The sequence below is a fragment of the Leuciscus leuciscus genome (genome assembly GCF_965113295.1).
Source record: "Leuciscus leuciscus genome assembly, chromosome: 7".
Lineage (NCBI taxonomy): Eukaryota > Metazoa > Chordata > Actinopteri > Cypriniformes > Leuciscidae > Leuciscus > Leuciscus leuciscus.
In genome coordinates, this window is record NC_138731.1 from 27,192,371 (window position 1) to 27,211,945 (window position 19,575).

General features: G+C 39.1%; 1 protein-coding gene across 1 annotated transcript in view; it reads right to left on the reverse strand.

Moving 5' to 3' along the window:
- dnah7 (dynein, axonemal, heavy chain 7) overlaps window positions 1–19,575 on the reverse strand; it is an 82,528-nt gene that overhangs the window by 4,748 nt on the left and 58,205 nt on the right. Inside the window, exons 46-63 of the mRNA XM_082174894.1 lie at window positions 18,520–18,705; window positions 17,042–17,205; window positions 16,250–16,404; window positions 15,206–15,396; window positions 12,900–13,033; window positions 10,863–11,198; window positions 9,216–9,342; window positions 8,430–8,624; window positions 8,219–8,311; window positions 7,558–7,734; window positions 7,239–7,400; window positions 6,816–7,016; window positions 6,498–6,659; window positions 5,387–5,572; window positions 3,580–3,717; window positions 3,228–3,458; window positions 1,356–1,508; window positions 317–494 (exon numbers count right to left, since the gene is read on the reverse strand). Coding sequence (XP_082031020.1) covers window positions 317–494; window positions 1,356–1,508; window positions 3,228–3,458; window positions 3,580–3,717; window positions 5,387–5,572; window positions 6,498–6,659; window positions 6,816–7,016; window positions 7,239–7,400; window positions 7,558–7,734; window positions 8,219–8,311; window positions 8,430–8,624; window positions 9,216–9,342; window positions 10,863–11,198; window positions 12,900–13,033; window positions 15,206–15,396; window positions 16,250–16,404; window positions 17,042–17,205; window positions 18,520–18,705 — 3,169 coding nt within the window. The remainder of the gene's footprint in view (window positions 1–316; window positions 495–1,355; window positions 1,509–3,227; window positions 3,459–3,579; window positions 3,718–5,386; window positions 5,573–6,497; window positions 6,660–6,815; window positions 7,017–7,238; window positions 7,401–7,557; window positions 7,735–8,218; window positions 8,312–8,429; window positions 8,625–9,215; window positions 9,343–10,862; window positions 11,199–12,899; window positions 13,034–15,205; window positions 15,397–16,249; window positions 16,405–17,041; window positions 17,206–18,519; window positions 18,706–19,575) is intronic.

A 19,575-nucleotide genomic window follows, 5' to 3' on the forward strand; every position in this document is an offset into this window, starting at 1 on the left:
GAAATAGACACAACAAAGTATCTGTTGAAGTCAAACGCACACATAACCAGCCTCATGCAGTGTGTGATGGCCTCAGAGAGATGGGTTTCCTCTGGAGAGATGCTCATCATGTACTGATGAAAGAGCAGCAGGGGTCTGATGTCAGAGCAATGTAATGTTGACTCTGATTGATGGCACTCAGCCACAGTGAGGGGTTAATGAAACTGTGCGTCTCTCTTTCCTTTTGTCACTTGTAACTCATTTCCCTTTCATATATTTTACATTTCATGCTTGTCAATACTCTTTTTCTTTCCTTCTCTCTCTTTATCTTTCTCACCATCCTCTGGGGGGTTTTTGTATTCCTTGTCCTCCATGACTTCAAAGTCGAAGCTGAGCAGGTCAATGGGGATGGTGTATTTTCGGGCAAAATTCTGCTGGCTTCCAGTGAGGAAGGCCTGAGTGAAAAAGAAGCCGGACATCCAGAACACTGCAGGTGTGCCGTCCATGTACCAGCACTGTGTGGATGATACAGATGATACTATTATTAAACACCAAAATCAATAAATCACAAACAAAATCAACTAATTCTAAAGGCATAACTTGAAGGCTAAAAGGAGTCTTTGGAATGTAACAGACTCAAAGTATTTTTTTCCTGTTATTGAATGGAAGGGCACTTGTATAATGTATTTACAATACAGTCTTTTGCAGAAGCACTTTTGTAATCTGAGCACACTGAATGAGACAGTGAGTCAGTTGCATTTCATGTGATTTTCCCGTGGCTCACAATGCACACTAGAATCCTTTCTGCTTCATCTGTTGTATGAATGTGCACTTGAGTATCCCAAGGTAAGTAAATACTTGAATTGATCACTAGAAATTCTTATGATGTACAGAACTGTGGTTATCGAATCCAAATATGTAACACACAATATTACTGAAAGTAAGAAAGGAAAGGTTTTTTTCTCATACACTCCCGTTCAAAAGTTTGAGGAAATCATTCTAATATGCTGATTTGGGGCACAAGAAACATTTCTTATTACTGTCAACATTGAAAACAGTTGTGTTGCCTAATATTTTTGTGGAAATGATTTTTAGGATTCTTTGATGAATAGAAAGTATTTCATATACGGTATATGAAAGACATTTTTTGTAACATTATAAATGCCTTCAACTTTTGATCAATTTAATGCATCCTTGCGCAATAAAAGTATTTGTTTCTTAAAAAAAACAGTAGTGTGAACAGTAGTGTGATTGTAGTCTTTGACACTTAGTTTGACTAAGCAAATACTGTGAACATACCATTTCCATGTCAAATAAAGTGTGATGGGCTGTGGTGGAATGAAAAGTACTGTATGCTTTATCACTGAAGAGTTTACCTGTAAAAACTTGAGTCTTTCAAGAAAGTCGCTGATGTAGCTTCCCAGTGGTTTGAGGCTGGGATACGACGACTTCATCCACATGGCAGGGATGCGGCCCTTCAGAATGCTGCTCACAACTTCCTCAAGTTCAGCAGACATAACCACCAGTCCCTTTGTCAAGATGCACACATGCATTCAATCATTGCTTTGTCTTTCCATCCTGATTGTTTTATGTATAATTGTCAAAATTGCATGGAAATTGCCATCACATGTCACCTGTGTAAAGGGGGTCGCACACCGGACACGCAGCTCGGCGGCGCGCCGCGCAGCGCCACGTCTTTTAAATTCGAACACATTATTCTCTATGAGAGTACACACACCGGCGGCGCCTTTCGGATACTGTCCGCGGCGGCTCAGGACCGTGTTCAAAATCCTGCCGCGCCACAGAGCGCCATTTACATAGTTTTATATTAAATTTACATGTATGTGTCTCAAATCGTAGTTAATGTATATACGGACTTCACCCTGTGCTGCAATATACATTTAGTTTTATATTTATTTACAGAAATCAGAAAATTGCTGATGTTATCGGATTTTCAGGTGAGAGTTGTCCTAGACGTGGCGCGGCGCGGCGCTGAGCTGCGCGTCCGGTGTGCGGCCGCCTTAAATTCCTCATGGGGGACATATTTATAGTATATTGACATTTTCTATTCTAAGGAAAAATTATGTTGTCGTTTTCTTTCTAAGGGCTGATTTCAAACTTTTTTTTGCATTTGATGTTGTATAGAGATAAATGATCATGAATGATAATGAAAGGATAAAGGAGAGGTTCCTCAGAGCAGAAATCAAGCTGTAGTCATAAGAGATAAAGGGATTATTTTAGGGTTAGATTATAGGATAAGGGTTCACAATGTGTAAATGAAAGCCAGGGTTTGTGATCAGATCTCAGCATATGCATCCCTCTCACCCTGCGGGGTGGTAATGCTAACTGGGATCAGAGCTGTCAGTCAAACTAAAGGACAAGGAGGCTCAGCTGGAGTGAACAGCATTAGGACATGCCCTGGGGTACGATGAATTTTCCTTGTATCTTTCAGCAGGGAGTGAATGTTCAAATACAATTTTTTTTATTTGCAAATAAACTTATTTAAACTAAGGAACAATGCAAACAGAAGCATTATACTCTATTAGAATAATCATTTTAAATGGAACTTTCTAAATAAATAAAATATAAAATATAAATAAATAAAATATATACATTTTATAATTTATAAATGTATTATCTCATTGAGATCTCATGAGATTATTTTATATTAATATCAAGTATAGCATTAGTTCTGGCAGGTGATTGTTAATTTATGTTGTCACATTAAATTATTATCAAGAACATTAATGACATCTGCAATACATTTATATTGGTTCTGTTCTGGGCGAACTCCCTGCCCATCCATGCAGCCTAGCATGGATAAGAGCAGGGAGATCAGTAAACAGAACAGAACCAACATAAATGTATTGCAGGTATTAATAATCCTATATCATTTATATCACCCCTCAACAATCATTTACATTGTGAATAAATGTATTTAGACAATAATGGATACTTTGTGCATTAGCGTGACATGAAATGCCATTATATACTCCTGAAAACTACTGTAAATGAACGTTGCTAACTGGACCATGCTATGAGCAAATGGAGAGAAAACATCCTCAAACTAACAGCTGAGCTTGTCAGAAGCCGCACATGGGAGTATTCTATAGTTGACAACAATGCTTCCATTAGACTGCAAATTCCCACTGGAGCTCAATTTGTGCTCAGACCAGAGAGAATAAGAACCTGAAAACATGATCGATTGAAGTGCTAAACCTTCACAGAGGTTTTGCTAAAGTTCTGACCTTGATGGCCTTCTGGATGTTGACACATGAATCCCGGATGGTCTTGAGGAGTTTATTGAATCGTCCCATCTCCTGCACAAGTACTGTGTTCATGCTTTGATTGTAGCTGGTAGGGTACTTGCGCATGGAAGCATCTATATCGAAATCCTGAGGAAGTTTATTAAGAATGTCTGCAGCCACCTCGTACACCATGTCATCAGTAGATGTAGCACTGCCACCTGAAGAACGAGACTGTGAGGGCAAAATCAAGCAAAAATAACCGTTACAAAAATCACTCGGGTCATTGATACTACTACTAAGAGCTACTTTAAACTAGCTAGTTTGCACCAATAATCAAAATGTGTTTGCGCACCTGAGTGAGAAGAATGCTATCAAACAGCAGCTGTGTTTCCACTTGGTCCTTAGTAATATCAGCATTGGCATTCATGCCAAAGATTTCAGGTGAGGGATTTAGAGGAAGTGTCTTGGTGTACTCGATGTAGCTGTTATACTGAAAAGGAAACAATCAGCTTTTTAATGCAACACTAAATCCAGGATGGTGATGCTAAATAATGGCATGCACTTAAAACAGGCTACCCTTGAGATTGCTGACATTTATAATAATGGCTATGCAAATGACATTCATGAATAAAAGATTTCGAGAGAAAATGCCAAATAAAATTGGGCATAGATTATAAATGTGCTCACAAATAAATCAGACATCACCACTGGCAGCAACCCGCTGTGTTTAGTTATTGAACTTATACCTCATAATCCCTTTTTCAGAAATTTCATACCGATGCATCTACTAAAGACTTATGTTTTTTTGTTTGTTTACTAAGTCAATTATGTCTGTAGTCATTTTAAACAGTCGTATAATATGGGAGGGATTCTGACCCACTGAGCTCACTAACACCTTGACTGAGCTTGTACAAAGAAAAGAATTGTTGTTTTCTCTTATAATTGCTTTCTCTTAGGCTTTGTTTTGAATGAGAAACCTCGGCCTGCAGAGGTGCATATGGTCTTCCTTTGAAAGAAATATGATCAAGGAAGGAAAAGGATGCCATTCAGTTTTTAGTTGTTATTAAAAACAAGAACGAAGATGCAAATAACAAATAGTACAAAAAATACAATATAAGAAACAAACAAATGAAATTAACAGTGCTTTACTTTTTACTTTTTTTAACAGAAGCATTTAAGTAATGTAATAATCAAATGTAAAAATAATCACTGCATGGTCTTTTGTGCATTAAAGGAGAACTCTGTAACTCTAGCGAACTCTAGTCACTTCTTCGCTGATTTTCCCTTTTGTTGTCGCATGTTTTCCCCACGAGCTCCCCCTACAGCTGTGGGGGGGCGTATATTTCACAACACAGTCGTAAAAAACTCACTTGCGGCGGCCTCCTCCCCCTCTCTGCCGCTGCTCATGTGCGTTTGTTTTGATCGGAGCAAGCCAACTGTATCGCGTGGAGCTATGTCTACCGAGGTGAGTAATCTGGTAATACATCATACATGCGTGTGTGTTTATGTCGAATTGCCGTAAAGCAATTTGTGTTTCGCGCTCGTTCTCGTTCTAGTTCTCGCTTCTCACGAGACTTCCAATTTCACTTTGCCGGGACGGCAGTGCGCAAGTTGCAAGGTTGGTTTTCCGCCTGGGAACGCTGGGGGGAGCGGGGAAAGTCACCAATATCACCAGAACAGGTTGTTTAACCATCCAAATGATTTCTAGACAGTTTTATTAAGTTAAAAAAGTTACCAAGTTCTCCTTTAATTACAAATAAATTGATTATTATTAAAGCTACAAAAGTTATTTAGTCTATGTGAGTGATTTCCTCTTCTCTTTAGTTGCTTGATTAACATTAATGACAGACAGCAGCAGGTTTATTATATTATAGATATATTAAAATATTTAATTAGATTTAAAAAAAAATGATTCTTTTGTTTTTATGCATCGATGCAGAATCGTTCACATCAGCATAGCGATGCATCGAAAAAACGATTATATTCCACAGCTCTAATTACTGTTTTTAGTGATCAAATAAATGCAGCCTTTGATGAGCATAAGAGACTTTAAATCTTACCAACCAACATACTTTAGAATGGTGGTATATATGACGGACTGAATATGTTGTTCATCAGTTTTTTCATTGAACTTTTTGGCATTTGGCATTGTGTCTTACATCTCCTTCAGGTGGTGAGTAATACAGGCCACTGGGGTCAAACTTGTAATCGGCATCGTCAATGATGTTGGGGGTGTAGAATATGGAAACTATTGTGCGCAGGGTCCTGCGATCCCAGTCGTCTGTGACCCGACCTCCGTAGTTACACTCTCCTGTCATGTAGCAAAGAGCATCAAAGGGGATCTCCTAGTGAGGACACAGAGAGAAATCACCATATAAGCAAGACTAAACTTAATAAGATGACCTATACATAACATGGTGGATGAAAATTGTCTGGGGATGGTAATCAGATGAGAATGATGAGTTTAATTAGTACGTTTAATTATCTGAAGCATTTTAAGGGAGCAGATGACAAATCCATTTCCATGATGAATCGTTTTTGCAGCTCAGCTTCAGTAAACTCTCTTTTTGGACTGAGGTGAAGCTATTTTATCTCAAAAGATCAAGGAAAGTTTGATTTCTCATGATTATGACTTACCCTTTTTTATCATATGAGCTATTTATTTTCATTTTGAATAGTGTGGCTACATGTGTGAACGCTACTTTGACCATGACTCTAACAAAGACGTTTAAGGTGAGTGCTGTGTCCCAATTTTTCACCCTATTGTTCAGATTGCTTTAAAACAAACAAAAAAACAGACAGCAACCTCCTCATCTGTTTTAAAAGCAGGGCCGCTCAACAAAGACTTTTTTTTTTTTAATTGGAGATGCATGTCAGGTTGGTGGGTTCGATATAACGATCTTCAGGGGGGATATGAAAAGATGGACAGAGGAGTGGCAGGATTGTGACATTTCCTGTTGAAATTTCCCTTGCTAATGCAGTGGGTGGCACTCCGTAGCACTGGAGAAATGTCAGAGCATTGAGGGAAGCTCTTGATCAGTTGGTGCAGTCTGCTTGTTTTGAAAGGAGGAAGGGAAGTATGAGGAGTGCTTCTCTGAAGTTGGGAAAATGTCAAGAACGTTCTTTTTTTAGGAGTGGTTTAAGGGGCATGCTGGAAAGCATGAAAAGGAAGAGGGTGATGAGGAGAGTCTGTGTGTGTTTGTGTTGTAAGAACAGTGAAAGAACATTTGTTTGTATGTGAATATAAAGAAAAGACACGTGTGATCTCACCTCATACTGGTCCAAGAACATGTGTAACTGCTGGACAGAGATCCGCAGATCTGTCTCGTTAAACTCATAGGGGATGTTCCAGCCAAGAGGACCAAATTTCCTCCTCTCTTGGGCCAGGGCATGGAAGAAGCACAAGCTAAACAGAAGCTTTTTAAAGACAGCCTAAAACACACACACAGAAGGCCTCTTTTTACATTTATTTGAAACAATTAATAGGTAGTTTGATTATGAAGGACTCCAAAAATAAACATTACAACCATCAAAAGATATGCATCATGTTGAGAGCGCTTCAAAAACCTTGAATTGCCTGTGACCTACCGGCTTTGAGCTGCTGTCAAAGAACTCAGGGTCAGATATAGGGTCCATGTAGAAAGAACGGATGATGTTGGAGCGCAGACCCTTGGGAGCCTCATTGGTCATTTTGACTCCGTTTTGCAGTACAGCCACAGGAAAGTTGGGAGAGGGGTAACTGGTCAGCCACAAGCGGAAGTCTGGGTGAACGGTATCTGGATTCAGCTCCTGTCAGAAATTCAAAGTGCTGCTTCAGAGTGTTTCCACTGCACATTGTTTTATATTGTACACACGCATACAATTGGACGTGCAATGCATGCATTTAAATGATAAAGAGTATTTTACATTGAAAATAATAGTCTACATAAAGTAGCAAATGTGGGTGTGAAAATAATAATATTAAAAGCTACTGTTCCATCATGTTTGGATCATCAAATATTCATGTACTACCTCACAAACACGCTCAAGGGTGGACATCCAAGAGGTGGCCAAGTGGCAGTTCTGTAAAACCACCCAGGTTCCCTCCTTCACACCAGTCTCAATCATGCTCATGGCGATGGGGCCCTGACCCTGTCCCAGAGACAGGGAGGTCAGTCTGTTACCTGTGAAACCCTGAACAACAAGCCAAACACAGTGTTAATAATAAAAGAACATCACCCATCACAAACCAAAAACAGCATTCCAGATGTAAAAAAAAATCATCTTTCTACTAATACAGAATAATTCAATCTGAAAATCATGGCGATTAAAAGCCTATAATTGTTTGTACCTGCTCTTCGCCAAACTTGAGCAGTGCTGCCATGGGGTCTGATCCTGGGGACAGGATAAAGATGAGCGGAGCACAGCAGTGACTGTCCGCAAAAGCTGTGGCTAAATTAAAGGGTGGCACCTCAATAAACTGCTGTCCCAAGTTCTCTGACACAAACTCTTGAACCATGGGAACAATCTGAGAAGAAAAGAAGTCCAAATGTGAGGTTTTTACTCCACATACATAAGATTTTTTGATGAAGCCTCTTAAAGAAGCCTCTCATGCTCACCAAGGCTGCATTTATTTGAGGAAAAGAAATACAGTAAAATATTGTCAAATAATACAAACATTAAAATGACTGTTATATTCAGCAGCCATTACTTCAGTATTTCAGTGTCACATGATCCTGCATAAATAATTCTAATATGCTGATTTGCTCAAAACATTTCTTAATATTATCAATGTTGAAAACATTTGTGGTGCTGATATATTTTTAATCTTCTTTAAATGAATAGGAAGTTCAAAAGAGCAACATTTATTTGAAATAGAAATCTTTTGTAACATTAAAATTGTCTTTACTTTCACTTTTGATCAATTTAATGCATCCTTACTGAATAAAAGTATACATTTTCTTACAATCCAATCCAAGGTATATTAATAAACGCAACAAAAAGAGCCTTACCTTGTCTGGCCGTAGGCATCTTATGACCAACATCCTTTGGAAATGTCCTAGTTTCTCCTGCCACTCCGAAGGGAATGCAGCGTGATGGGGGTCCTGCAGAACACACACACAGACCATAAAATGAAAAATCTGGTGTTCCTTTCATACTTCCCCTGTCCATTTCATACCACTGAGCAGGAAAGAAATGGTGTGTGCTTAATCTCAATGGCACCTTGCTATCGTAAACCTCTTTCCAGCCGTCCCGGAGTCGAGCCAGGTCTTTCCGCAGGCCTTTAAAGCGCTCTATCTCATCCAATCGACAGATCTCATCCCAGGATGTTTTAGGCAACCAGGTGCAGGGGTTCGAATGAGGGTTATCCAGACCCACACCACCTGTCAGGAGAAAACGCCATTCATTGTCATCCACCTGAAAGAGAAGGGAACAGAAGGTGTTGGAAAGTTGTCCATGCATTACCTCATTCAGTTACATCTGCAATGAAAATTCTCCTTCACTGAGTTTAGACACAATTTGTTTTTCAGAAGCTGTGCTTGATTAAACATCCAACTCAAAAGAACAGAGCTACATCGAATGAGTCTTAAAGTCACCGACAGAAAAGCAGCAGTATATGAAAATAAATGTACTGGTGCATCAGCCCCACACCACATGATTCAGGAGCTGACAAAACTACTGACAGTACAATAAATGGATGATAGACAGTTGAAACTTGAGTAACAGCTCAGGCATGGAGAGCCAGTGTGACAGACATGGATCATAAATCAATTAAACATCGATTAAATTGGTTAAACTAGTGTTTATGTGGACGAATGTTGTAGGAACATTTAAACAGTCATGATATAAACATCGTCAGACTGATGCATGAAAGTCATTAACCTTAAGATGACTTGTGTGAGAGTAACCTCTTCATTCTTACTATTATTTATCAGATGAAGCACTGTCTTTCCCAAGTTTATTGATTCAATAAATCACAGCTGTGTGCAAGTGGAGGCAGTTACTCACGAGCTTGTTGTGTTTGAGCAGATTGACATTGAGGCAGAAGGAGAAGAGGAGTTTGTCCTTCTCAAACAGAGAGCGACATACGTTGACGTAAAGCGAGTACGTAAAATGGTCCTTCAGAATTTGGAGTCTAAATACACAGAGAAAGCATTGTGGCAGAAATCAGTTCAACATTTTGAAACCGAAAAAAAAAAGTGTATGAGTGATGTGATGTACATTAAACATAATACACAAAAAAAAATGTTAAAATGTTACTAGACCACACTTGTTTTTAGGACTACATTTAGTTATATTTGTATGTTTGCTATACAAGTTTTCTTCTCGTTTTCATCATTGGAATTTATCAATATCCTTATAGCTTTGATATTAATGATCATCATATTTGTGTTCAATGACTAGACCAGTGGTTCTCAACCTTTTTTTGGACTTTGTCCAAATCATTACCCTCTAATCTGAGCTGATATGTATCTCTGGTAATAATAATAACAACAAAAATAACAATAATAATAATAAACAATCTAAAATAATAATAAACAATCTCAAACTTATATTTTCAGTGTTTTTTACATTTTAATTAAGATTATGTTATTATAAGATATGAATATTTTTTCTTTGAAGAACCAGGATTTATATATGAGAAAGCCTCATTTAAAAAAAGTGTGATTTCTAGACCTGAAAAAGTCACTTAAAGTAAGAAAGACTACTAATGGTCATTTTTGTAATGAATATATATTTTTCTGGTTATGCCAAGTTCTGAAATTTTATCAGGTACAATTTTTTTTAAATCAGTACCCTTAATCTCTATTTAGTAAAAAAAAAAGATAAAAATCTTAAAATGTCATGGGACCTTCGAATATTGTTGTGGAAAATGGGGGGCCCTGGAGCCCAAAAGTTCCAGAACCACTGTCTGATTGGGTCTTGGAGACCAGGTTGAGGAGCACTGGGTTAGACAATACATCTTTTTAAATGTCACTTTAGATAAACACACTTTAAAAAATATTAAATAAACACCTGCTGCTACTGAAGAAGAGCTTTAAGAGCACTCTCTTAAGTTTTAGAAATCTGTTTTTGGTATCTCTGTCCTATAGAGAATTGGCAATGTGTTATTTTAACCAGAGGATTCTTTCTGCCCTGGACTGAAGTGTCATAATATTCTCACAGCTCTCAGATATCAAACTCACATCAGAACGCCATACTGGCCAAGTAAGACAGTGCTGACGCTTAGTAGTCATACAGGGAAACAATGTCTTTATATTCTTTTGTTTAAAAAAACTCCCCACACTACACGTCCATATTACAACAGAATCCATGTCAGAGATAGTCTCTCAGGAAACTCTGGTACCTTTAAAAGGAGTTTTCAATTAAAAATGAATGTTCTGTCATAATTTTTGTCATTCCAAAACCTGTATGACTTTCTTTCTTCTGTGGAACGAACATTCACTGAATGGACCAAAAACAAACCAAAATGACACAAAGGTCTGGGAAGACATATAACTTGAACTATCCTATTAAGTATCTATATGTGCTAGATATTCAAAGTGTCTTATAGCTGCAACTTTGACTTTTCAAAGCATGCCATAATTAAGATGAAACACATTAAATTACTGTAATAGACATGCTTTAAAAATAACATCGGAAGGGACATAGCACCTTTGTTCAAGAAGGTCACTTTTTGTAGAATTATCAATGGACATGATGAAGAGGTTGATGAACCAGGTTAGAGAGTACTGATACATGGGCTCGATGTTGGCCAGGTCAGCGATGGAAAAAAACAAAATTGCAGAGTGGATGGCGATGGGGGTGTAGCCCAAGCGTGTCTGATCAATCTTCTGCTCAGTAACCTCAGCAATAGCCTGTTTCTCAGAGATCTTATTGGCCAGAACCTTAGAAGATGAGAGGATCTGAACAGCAGACTCATCTTCCAAAATGTTCCCCTCGGAGGCAGAGAGCACTTCTAGGATTTGATCCTCTATTTCTTTCAGCTGTCTACAAAAAAAAAGAGAGAGAAAGTACATGGATAAACACACAAATGTACAATACCTTTTTTTTTTTTTTTTTGACATGACTGCACAGAGAGAGCATGTTGCTCTTTGCACTCACTTCATAAGGAGTTCATTATTTACCCAAAGATTCAACTTGTCTTGCTTTTAGACACAATATTTTAAGTAAGGAACTGTCACATGCCTGTCCTGTCTTGTGCTGCACATGGGTGTTTTGTTATTTTGGGCCATGTGCTCGTGTCTATTGTCTAGCCCCTCCCATCTTGTTATCTGATTATTGGTTAATTTGTCCCACCTGTCTGTCTCGTTACCCTCCTTTGTTTGTTCCCCTATTTAGCCTCCTTGTGTTTGTAGTCTTGTGCTGGTTCGTTGTCCGAGTTACATGTTCCTGGTGTTTCCTTCCCGCTGGCTATCTGTTTCTTGAGTTTGTACTGCCTGTCTGGATATTGAACCCTGCCTGTTTTTGACCACGACTTTGGATTACCCTTTATTAAATCTCCTCTGCATTTGAATCCTCGTCTCTCGTTCACTGTTCCGTGACAGAACGAACCAGCCAAATATGTGGATTCAGCGGAGTGAAATTTTTTCTGGCGAGGATAAGGGGTCTTCACCGCCCTGGCCGCCCGAGGGAAAGTTTCCGCCCTGGCCGCCCGAGGGACTGTCTGCTCCGCCCTGGACTCCCGAACCTTGTGTGCCTCCCTGGCCTTCTGAACGGTCCATTCCCCTTTTCCCGCCCTGGTCTGTCCCCCCCGTCCCGCCCTGGTCTGTCCCCCCCGTCCCGCCCTGGTCTGTCCCCCCCGTCCCGCCCTGGTCTGTCCCCCCCCGTCCCGCCCTGGTCTGTCCCCCCCCGTCCCGCCCTGGTCTGTCCCCCCCCGTCCCGCCCTGGTCTGTCCCCCCCCGTCCCGCCCTGGTCTGTCCCCCCCGTCCCGCCCTGGTCTGTCCCCCCCCGTCCCGCCCTGGTCTGTCCCCCCCCGTCCCGCCCTGGTCTGTCCCCCCCCGTCCCGCCCTGGTCTGTCCCCCCCCGTCCCGCCCTGGTCTGTCCCCCCCCGTCCCGCCCTGGTCTGTCCCCCCCGTCCCGCCCTGGTCTGTCCCCCCCGTCCCGCCCTGGTCTGTCCCCCCCGTCCCGCCCTGGTCTGTCCCCCCCGTCCCGCCCTGGTCTGTCCCCCCCGTCCCGCCCTGGTCTGTCCCCCCCGTCCCGCCCTGGTCTGTCCCCCCCTTCCCGCCCTGGTCTTATGGAGCGTCTGGTAGCCGCTCCGTAGGGAGGGGGTAATGTCACATGCCTGTCCTGTCTTGTGCTGCACATGGGTGTTTTGTTATTTTGGGCCATGTGCTCGTGTCTATTGTCTAGCCCCTCCCATCTTGTTATCTGATTATTGGTTAATTTGTCCCACCTGTCTGTCTCGTTACCCTCCTTTGTTTGTTCCCCTATTTAGCCTCCTTGTGTTTGTAGTCTTGTGCTGGTTCGTTGTCCGAGTTACATGTTCCTGGTGTTTCCTTCCCGCTGGCTATCTGTTTCTTGAGTTTGTACTGCCTGTCTGGATATTGAACCCTGCCTGTTTTTGACCACGACTTTGGATTACCCTTTATTAAATCTCCTCTGCATTTGAATCCTCGTCTCTCGTTCACTGTTCTGTGACAGGAACCCATAGGACTAAACTGTCAGGTTAATTGTGTTTCTGGGTGATACCTCTTGTTCTCAGCGCCCTGTACGATGAGCGCTTGTTTCTCCTCTTCAAGGTCAGGTCTCTCTCTGGCCACCACAATGCCCAGCAGCTGGTCTTGCATCCCCTCTGGGGTGATCATGAAGTTCAGCAGGGTCACCTGAACAAAACAGGAGAAAAACACTGACAGTGCTGGGGGCAGCTGTTCTTAGAATCCTATTTTTAATGAGAGCAGACGCTTGTGTTTATTTTTTACAAGAGCCTCAAATGGCCACAGATTCACTCTATGGATTTGGTGTAACCGATCACAAAACTAATTTTTCAAGAAAATTATATCCTCCAAGGTTTTGTGACTGCTTGCTTGCTATTATCAGACCTAATATTTCTTTAATTACTGGCTGTGATACAGTCTTTGGTGGAACACATTTTGTGATGAAGAATTGTAATCCTGATGTTCCTCAACAGTATCATTTGTTTTATCCTGTTGTGAACACCACATGCTCCTACATTATCCTAAATTAAAATGATATCTCAGACTCATTAAGGAGTCTAGGTGGTTGTTAAGAAATCAAGTCCAGAGTCCAGGTATTTCAAGCGGGTATTTTTTTGAAAGTTAAAAAATTTGTTCAAGTATGCAGACCAGCTTGACACAGCAAAACTGACTCAACCAATGAGTTTAGGGCAGATGATTGTTCAGAATATTGTTTGCAAATCCTTTAGGTGGCCCTAGTGGCACAAAAATGACACACCAGCCCTTTAAATTTCATTTTAAACAGTGGTCATCAAGACTGTCTGTAACACTTTAAGAAAAAGTTTAACAGTATTCTATGAATACAGTATTGTTTTCTATGTACATGTTTATGATTTTATGGCAGAAGAGGTAGAATAAGTTATGTTCCAAAAACATAGCTAGATGTTTGTTTTAAGTGTCATGAAAAAAACTCTCAACTGGCCAATGATTTAATTATTTATCAGTTTCCGGTTGCAGTTTAACCTAAGAAGATTTTATGTAGAAGACAGCAAGGCTCATAGCTCCTTTGAATGAGACTAACAACCATGTTATTAAAACACTTATCAGGGGAGAAAGATTCACTAAATAAAAATTTAAAATATCTTAATTTTTAACTTTGATGCTTTCAAAGACTGTACACTTAATGACACTGACTCAGTCCCCATCACAGACCAAAACATCAGAGTGTTTCAAAACCATAAAGAAACAAAAGATTAATTCAAGGACAAGAGAAGTCATTTAATGTATATTAAAATCAGTGTACACTACCGTTCAAAAGTTTGGGGTTAGGAAGATTTATTTTTGAAAGGAATTAATACTTTTATTCATAAAGAATGAAATAAATTGATTAAGACATTTATAATGACATTTATAAATGCCATCTGTAATGTCAAAAGATTCCCATTTCATAAATGCTGTTATTTCTATACATTAAAGAATCCTGAATAATGTATATATTTCCACAAAAACTATTAAGAGGCACAACTGTTTTAAACAGTGATGATAATATTAATAATAATAATAGTAATAATAGGACATGTTTTGAGCACCAAAGCAGCAGAGTGGTGCAGGGATGACATCAAAACCCAGAAGACTAACACTGGTTCCCTCGAGATTTTCCTATAGGGTTTTATAATGTTTTTATTTTTTTTATTTTTTATTTATGAGTGAAATAAGGTCTGTGGTAAACATAACTTGATACTTTGCTCTACAACGTGAACTGCGCACACTTTTACAGCCCAACTGCTCTTATCTAGTCACTTATTTCAAACATATGTTTATTAAAATAAAATTCAAGTTTTTGATATGGGTGTGTGTCATTTATGTTGTAGAGCAAAACGTTCAAATATCATCAAGTTATGTTTACCACAGACCTTGTTTTACTCATGAATATTGAATATAAATACCCTATTATAAAAACCCATAGGAAAATCATGAGGGAACAAGTGAAGTGGCGAATTAGACTTCTGGGTTTTGACGTCATCCCTGCACCACTCTATTAGAATGATTTCTGAAGAATCATGTGACACTAAAGCCTGGAGTAATGGCTGCTAAAAATTCAGCTTTGCCATCACAGGAATAAAATATATTAAAATAAAACTCTGTTATTTTAATTTGTAATAATAATAATAATAATAATAATAATTCACAATATTCCTGTTTTTACAGTATTTTTGATCAAATAAATGCTGCTTTAGTGAGCATAAGAGATGCTCAGTCTTTAGATGACAAGGTTTACACAACCTTGTTTAGTAGCTGACATTAGTTTGTGTGTATGCCTGTGCGCATTCGTGTGTGACTTTACATGTAAAGAAGACTAACCTTGACTGAGATCTCAGGTAGATAATGTGGGTTTCGTAGCTTTGTTGTTATGTAAAACCGGAAATCTGGAGCATATTCAATAGTGGAGTCACCCAGCCGGATGCAGACACTGCCACCCTGTTTAAAAGTCTGTTTCAGCAGCAGGGGCTCAAGTATGGGGTCCAGTTCTTCCCCAACATTCTCCAGCAATACTACAACACACCATGGATGAATGATTACCGTTAAGCTAAAACAAAACAAAAGCTGCAGAAGCATTTATTTGATCTACTCACAAGAAAAATAGGTAGAAGTGGGAATTGAAGGAATGCAACAGGAAAAGAAAGAAATAAAAGAAATGAATAAATAAACTCAATGCAAATTCCAGAGGTGAACGGTAAAAAAACAAAAAAACAATCCACACAAGACAGCTAAGCACCGGCCTGCCTACACAGCTGCCTTTCATCCCAGAGCAACACCGATGAGGAGGAGCTGAGGATGGAAGACAGAGGCACCTAAGGCAAGATTACTTGGCTCATTTGCGTATCTCGTGTTGCGGTTTGGGTCCACCCCTGGGTCTCCTCTGCATTCAAGAGTGTAAAATTAGCTGGAATTTGTGCTTTCAGGCTTAATGCGTTATGTACAAGACACCACTATGCTGCTCCAGGGGAAGAGAGAGAATGAGTACATTTATCAACAGGTAACATGCACTGGTTTGGATCTAACTGTGATGTGTGCTTGTTTTTCATGGTGGAGGGGGACCCCTGGGGAGAAATACTGGTATTGCACCTGTGAGAACAGTTTATTTTATTATTTGTTTTGTTGTTGTTTATATCTTTGATTTTTGCATTTGATTCATCTGATAAGACCAAAACGAATACTCTTAAATTTGATTGTTCCCTTGGCAAAAAAAAAAAGAAGAAAAAAAAAAGAAAGAAAAAGCAGCCATGCTGCTTGATAATGACCTGTCCGAGCAGTGATATGAGTATTATAAAATTGCTTTAATTTTGCTTTAAATTCATTTTCTGAATTCTGTTGTCCTCGTGTTTAAAAGCTGTCACCTCTCACCTGGAGTGCCAAACTGGATGCAGTTTTCTAGTGTGCGCACAAAGTCGCCATCACTGAGCTTGATGACATGGAGACTGTTGGATTTCTCCATGTTCTTCAGCCACTTGTTGGCCTGGCCCTGAGGATCAATCATCAGTGGCCACCTCCTGGCATTACTGCAGAGAACAAACATCTCACTAATACTCAACAAACAAGAGTTTCCTGTCCATGACAAATCATCTCCATCTTATCCAAAATTGACAGTTTTCTAATAACTTCCAGGTCACATATTTAAGAATATTATCACAAAATGTTTCAACAAAAAAAATCTGCTTTTGTTGTATTATTCCTCAACTCAAGAACAATTCATTCAAAGGTCACTACTACTGTTAAATAGTAGTATTTACCATGTGTCTAAAAGTTGTATTTTCTGTATTGATCCGTTACAGCAATACAGTACATCCATGCACATTTTTGTCCAAACTGTGGTATTGCTATAATCTATATCTCCTGCACATCTAGTATGTACTATCTTTCATTTTTAATTAAATACGTGCAATCCAGTGTGAAGTGTGAAATAGATTAAATATGTTTACAGTGACTGACTAGTGAGAATAGTGAGAATTTTGTTGTTGCACTTCATCAAAGTTGCATTTAAATGCTGCTGGAAGGAATCTCATAAAATATGAAAATGGTTTGGTTTCCTAAACCTGAAACTTCCTAAAATAAGTCTGATTTTATATCGAATACAAATGCCACTCTAAAATGGTCGAATTTAAAGTAACATATATTGGAAAAAAAAAAAAAACTCACGAGATTATGATTCCGTTGTCAACGGAGAAGCTGTCTGAAGGGAGGCCAGCAATGGTCCAGCTACGGATTTTCACCGGCTCACCCAAGGAGTTCATCAGTGACATGTTCTTGGAGCAAGGAATTCCTCTTGTCTTACATGTGTCAATCCACTCCTCTGTAGCTCGCTGTAGAGATCAGACACAGAAACACACATATGGTTCAAGAAAGACAACATGATCACAGCTGCTTTAGACAGTTTAATCCAGAAACATCCACTGACGAGTGGTTAGTCTACTGATACATGTAAGAAGTTTAAAATCCTATTTGAAAACACAGATCCATAGATTCAACCTTATCTGTTAGTTTCAACTTAATAATAGTACTGTGGACTGTACTATTATCACTTCTATATCTTTGTTTTCAGTTTAAATCCAATAAAGACATAGTGCACACAAAGGTAATAAGCTGTGTGTCATGTACCTGCTCGAAAGCTTATATAAAAAACCCTCTGTTGGGAGAAAAGATATTGCTTTCACAGAGGGGGAAATATTAAAGTTAAACTACTCCCTGCTCCCCGAGTGCTATTTTCAACTCACCATAGCAATCCCGGGTATTGTACAAAGTGTTTTCACTGAATTCATTCATTTTTTATGGACTCTGCTCTGTTGTTAAGAGTAACCAGCTGACAAGGGCAAATGTGTAAAAATAATGTCTATAGAAGGATATCAAAAACATTTTAGTAACGTTCCACCTGAGACGCATAAACTGTACTGAAAATGAATATGAATTTCACTCACATTATAGTGCATAGACTGAAAAGTAATGGAAAACTAAACGAGACAAATACATTTCAGCCAAACAAACCCTGTCCCAGATGTCTTTCAATGTTCAATAGACTTTCCTGCGCTGTAAAATATTGCTAGGATTTTACTTTGGACAATAAAACATTATATTCAATTTTTTTGTTTGTTAGTGTTAGCTAGGTAATTTCTCACTAACAGTAAATTTAAATATTTTGTTAAATTGTGCAATCTTACAAATAAGGGAATAAAGGTGTGGTCACATTAGCAAAAATGTCTTCTGTCAATAGTGTATCGATGTACAGTATGAAGCACAGCTCACAGAGTCACTTTCAACTAAACAGCTTTCTGTTGATCAGTGTGGCGAATCTGAATGACCAACTTGAACCTGTTGCAAAATCTGCATGGGGAAATCTTTGGCCTTTCACACGAAATTCTAGATCGCATAAATTTTGTCTAAAATGACTGGATTTCCCCCATAAAAATTTGCAGACAACGGTAAATGTGACTGCATCTTTAATCCTTGTGCTTGAAGATTTGAATTATGTGTGCTTGCGTACTTATGGATGCATTTACATAGTTGATAAAAGTAATGGATTTTAGTTTATGTTGCTATTGATATTTTATTGATATGAACAATGTGGGTTGATAAGCACTTGGATTAGCAAGAGAAATGGATTGTTTTATGTGTTGGCACACCTGTCTAAAACTGGAGGTAAAGGCACCCAGGTAGGCCACTATAGCAGCAGAGATGAGAATGTCTCCAGTGAGGTTGTTGTAGAGTTCGCCTAAGTCACAGGCAGTCTCACTCCAGCGGGTCTTCTCGCCCCCTAACCCACCAATGAGCTGCTCTGCACGCTCTAGCTTTTTACTGCACAACTCCACCTACAGAAAAAGAACAAAAGGAAAATAAGGAGGTTAAAAGGATGCATAAGAGTGGGGAGATGTACAGACAGTTACACAGACATACACTACTGTTCAAAAGTTTGGGGTCAGAATTGTTTTTTAAAAGAGATTAATACGTTTTTTCAGCTGGGACACAGTTAACTGATCAAATGTGACAGTGACAGTAAATACATTTATAATGTTACAGAAGATTTCTATTTGAAATAAATTAGGTTATTTTGAACTTTCTATTCATCAAAGAATCCTGACAAAAAAGTCACAATTTCCACAGAAATATCAAGCAGCACAACAATTTTTAACAATATTATAACACACTTATTCCCTGATATGTACCATTAAAGGCCAGTTCTAAAGGCCAGTCACCATTTAAAAACAGGCAGAAACAGGTGTTGGCATCAAAGATACAGCAGGCTAAATGTGGCTGTCATCTGTATTCAAAGAGAATCAGCTACTCATACGTTTAGAAAAGGCAGATCAGATATGACTGCATTTATATAAAAAATTTGTGACCAGAAATGAATGTTTACTAAACAAACATCCTTCCAAATAAAGCATCTAATAGAATGTCTGATCCACTAGTGCAGGTCCTCTTTCATCATAACAGATAAATGGATCCTTGAAACCACAGTTTGGCACTAGAGAAACATCAATCTTTGTTTGAAATGACAGAGTGAGCTTGCACAGCTACTGCAGAGTGATAGAAGCTCAGCGCTAGGGCATGAAGCTGACAGCAATCCAAACATCTTACTCGCTTCCTGTGATGATACTTCACTAATTCTATGTGACATTGGTGCATCAGGCATCATGGCACTTTATTGTCTTTGAGATGAATTCCTCCATAATTCCTGG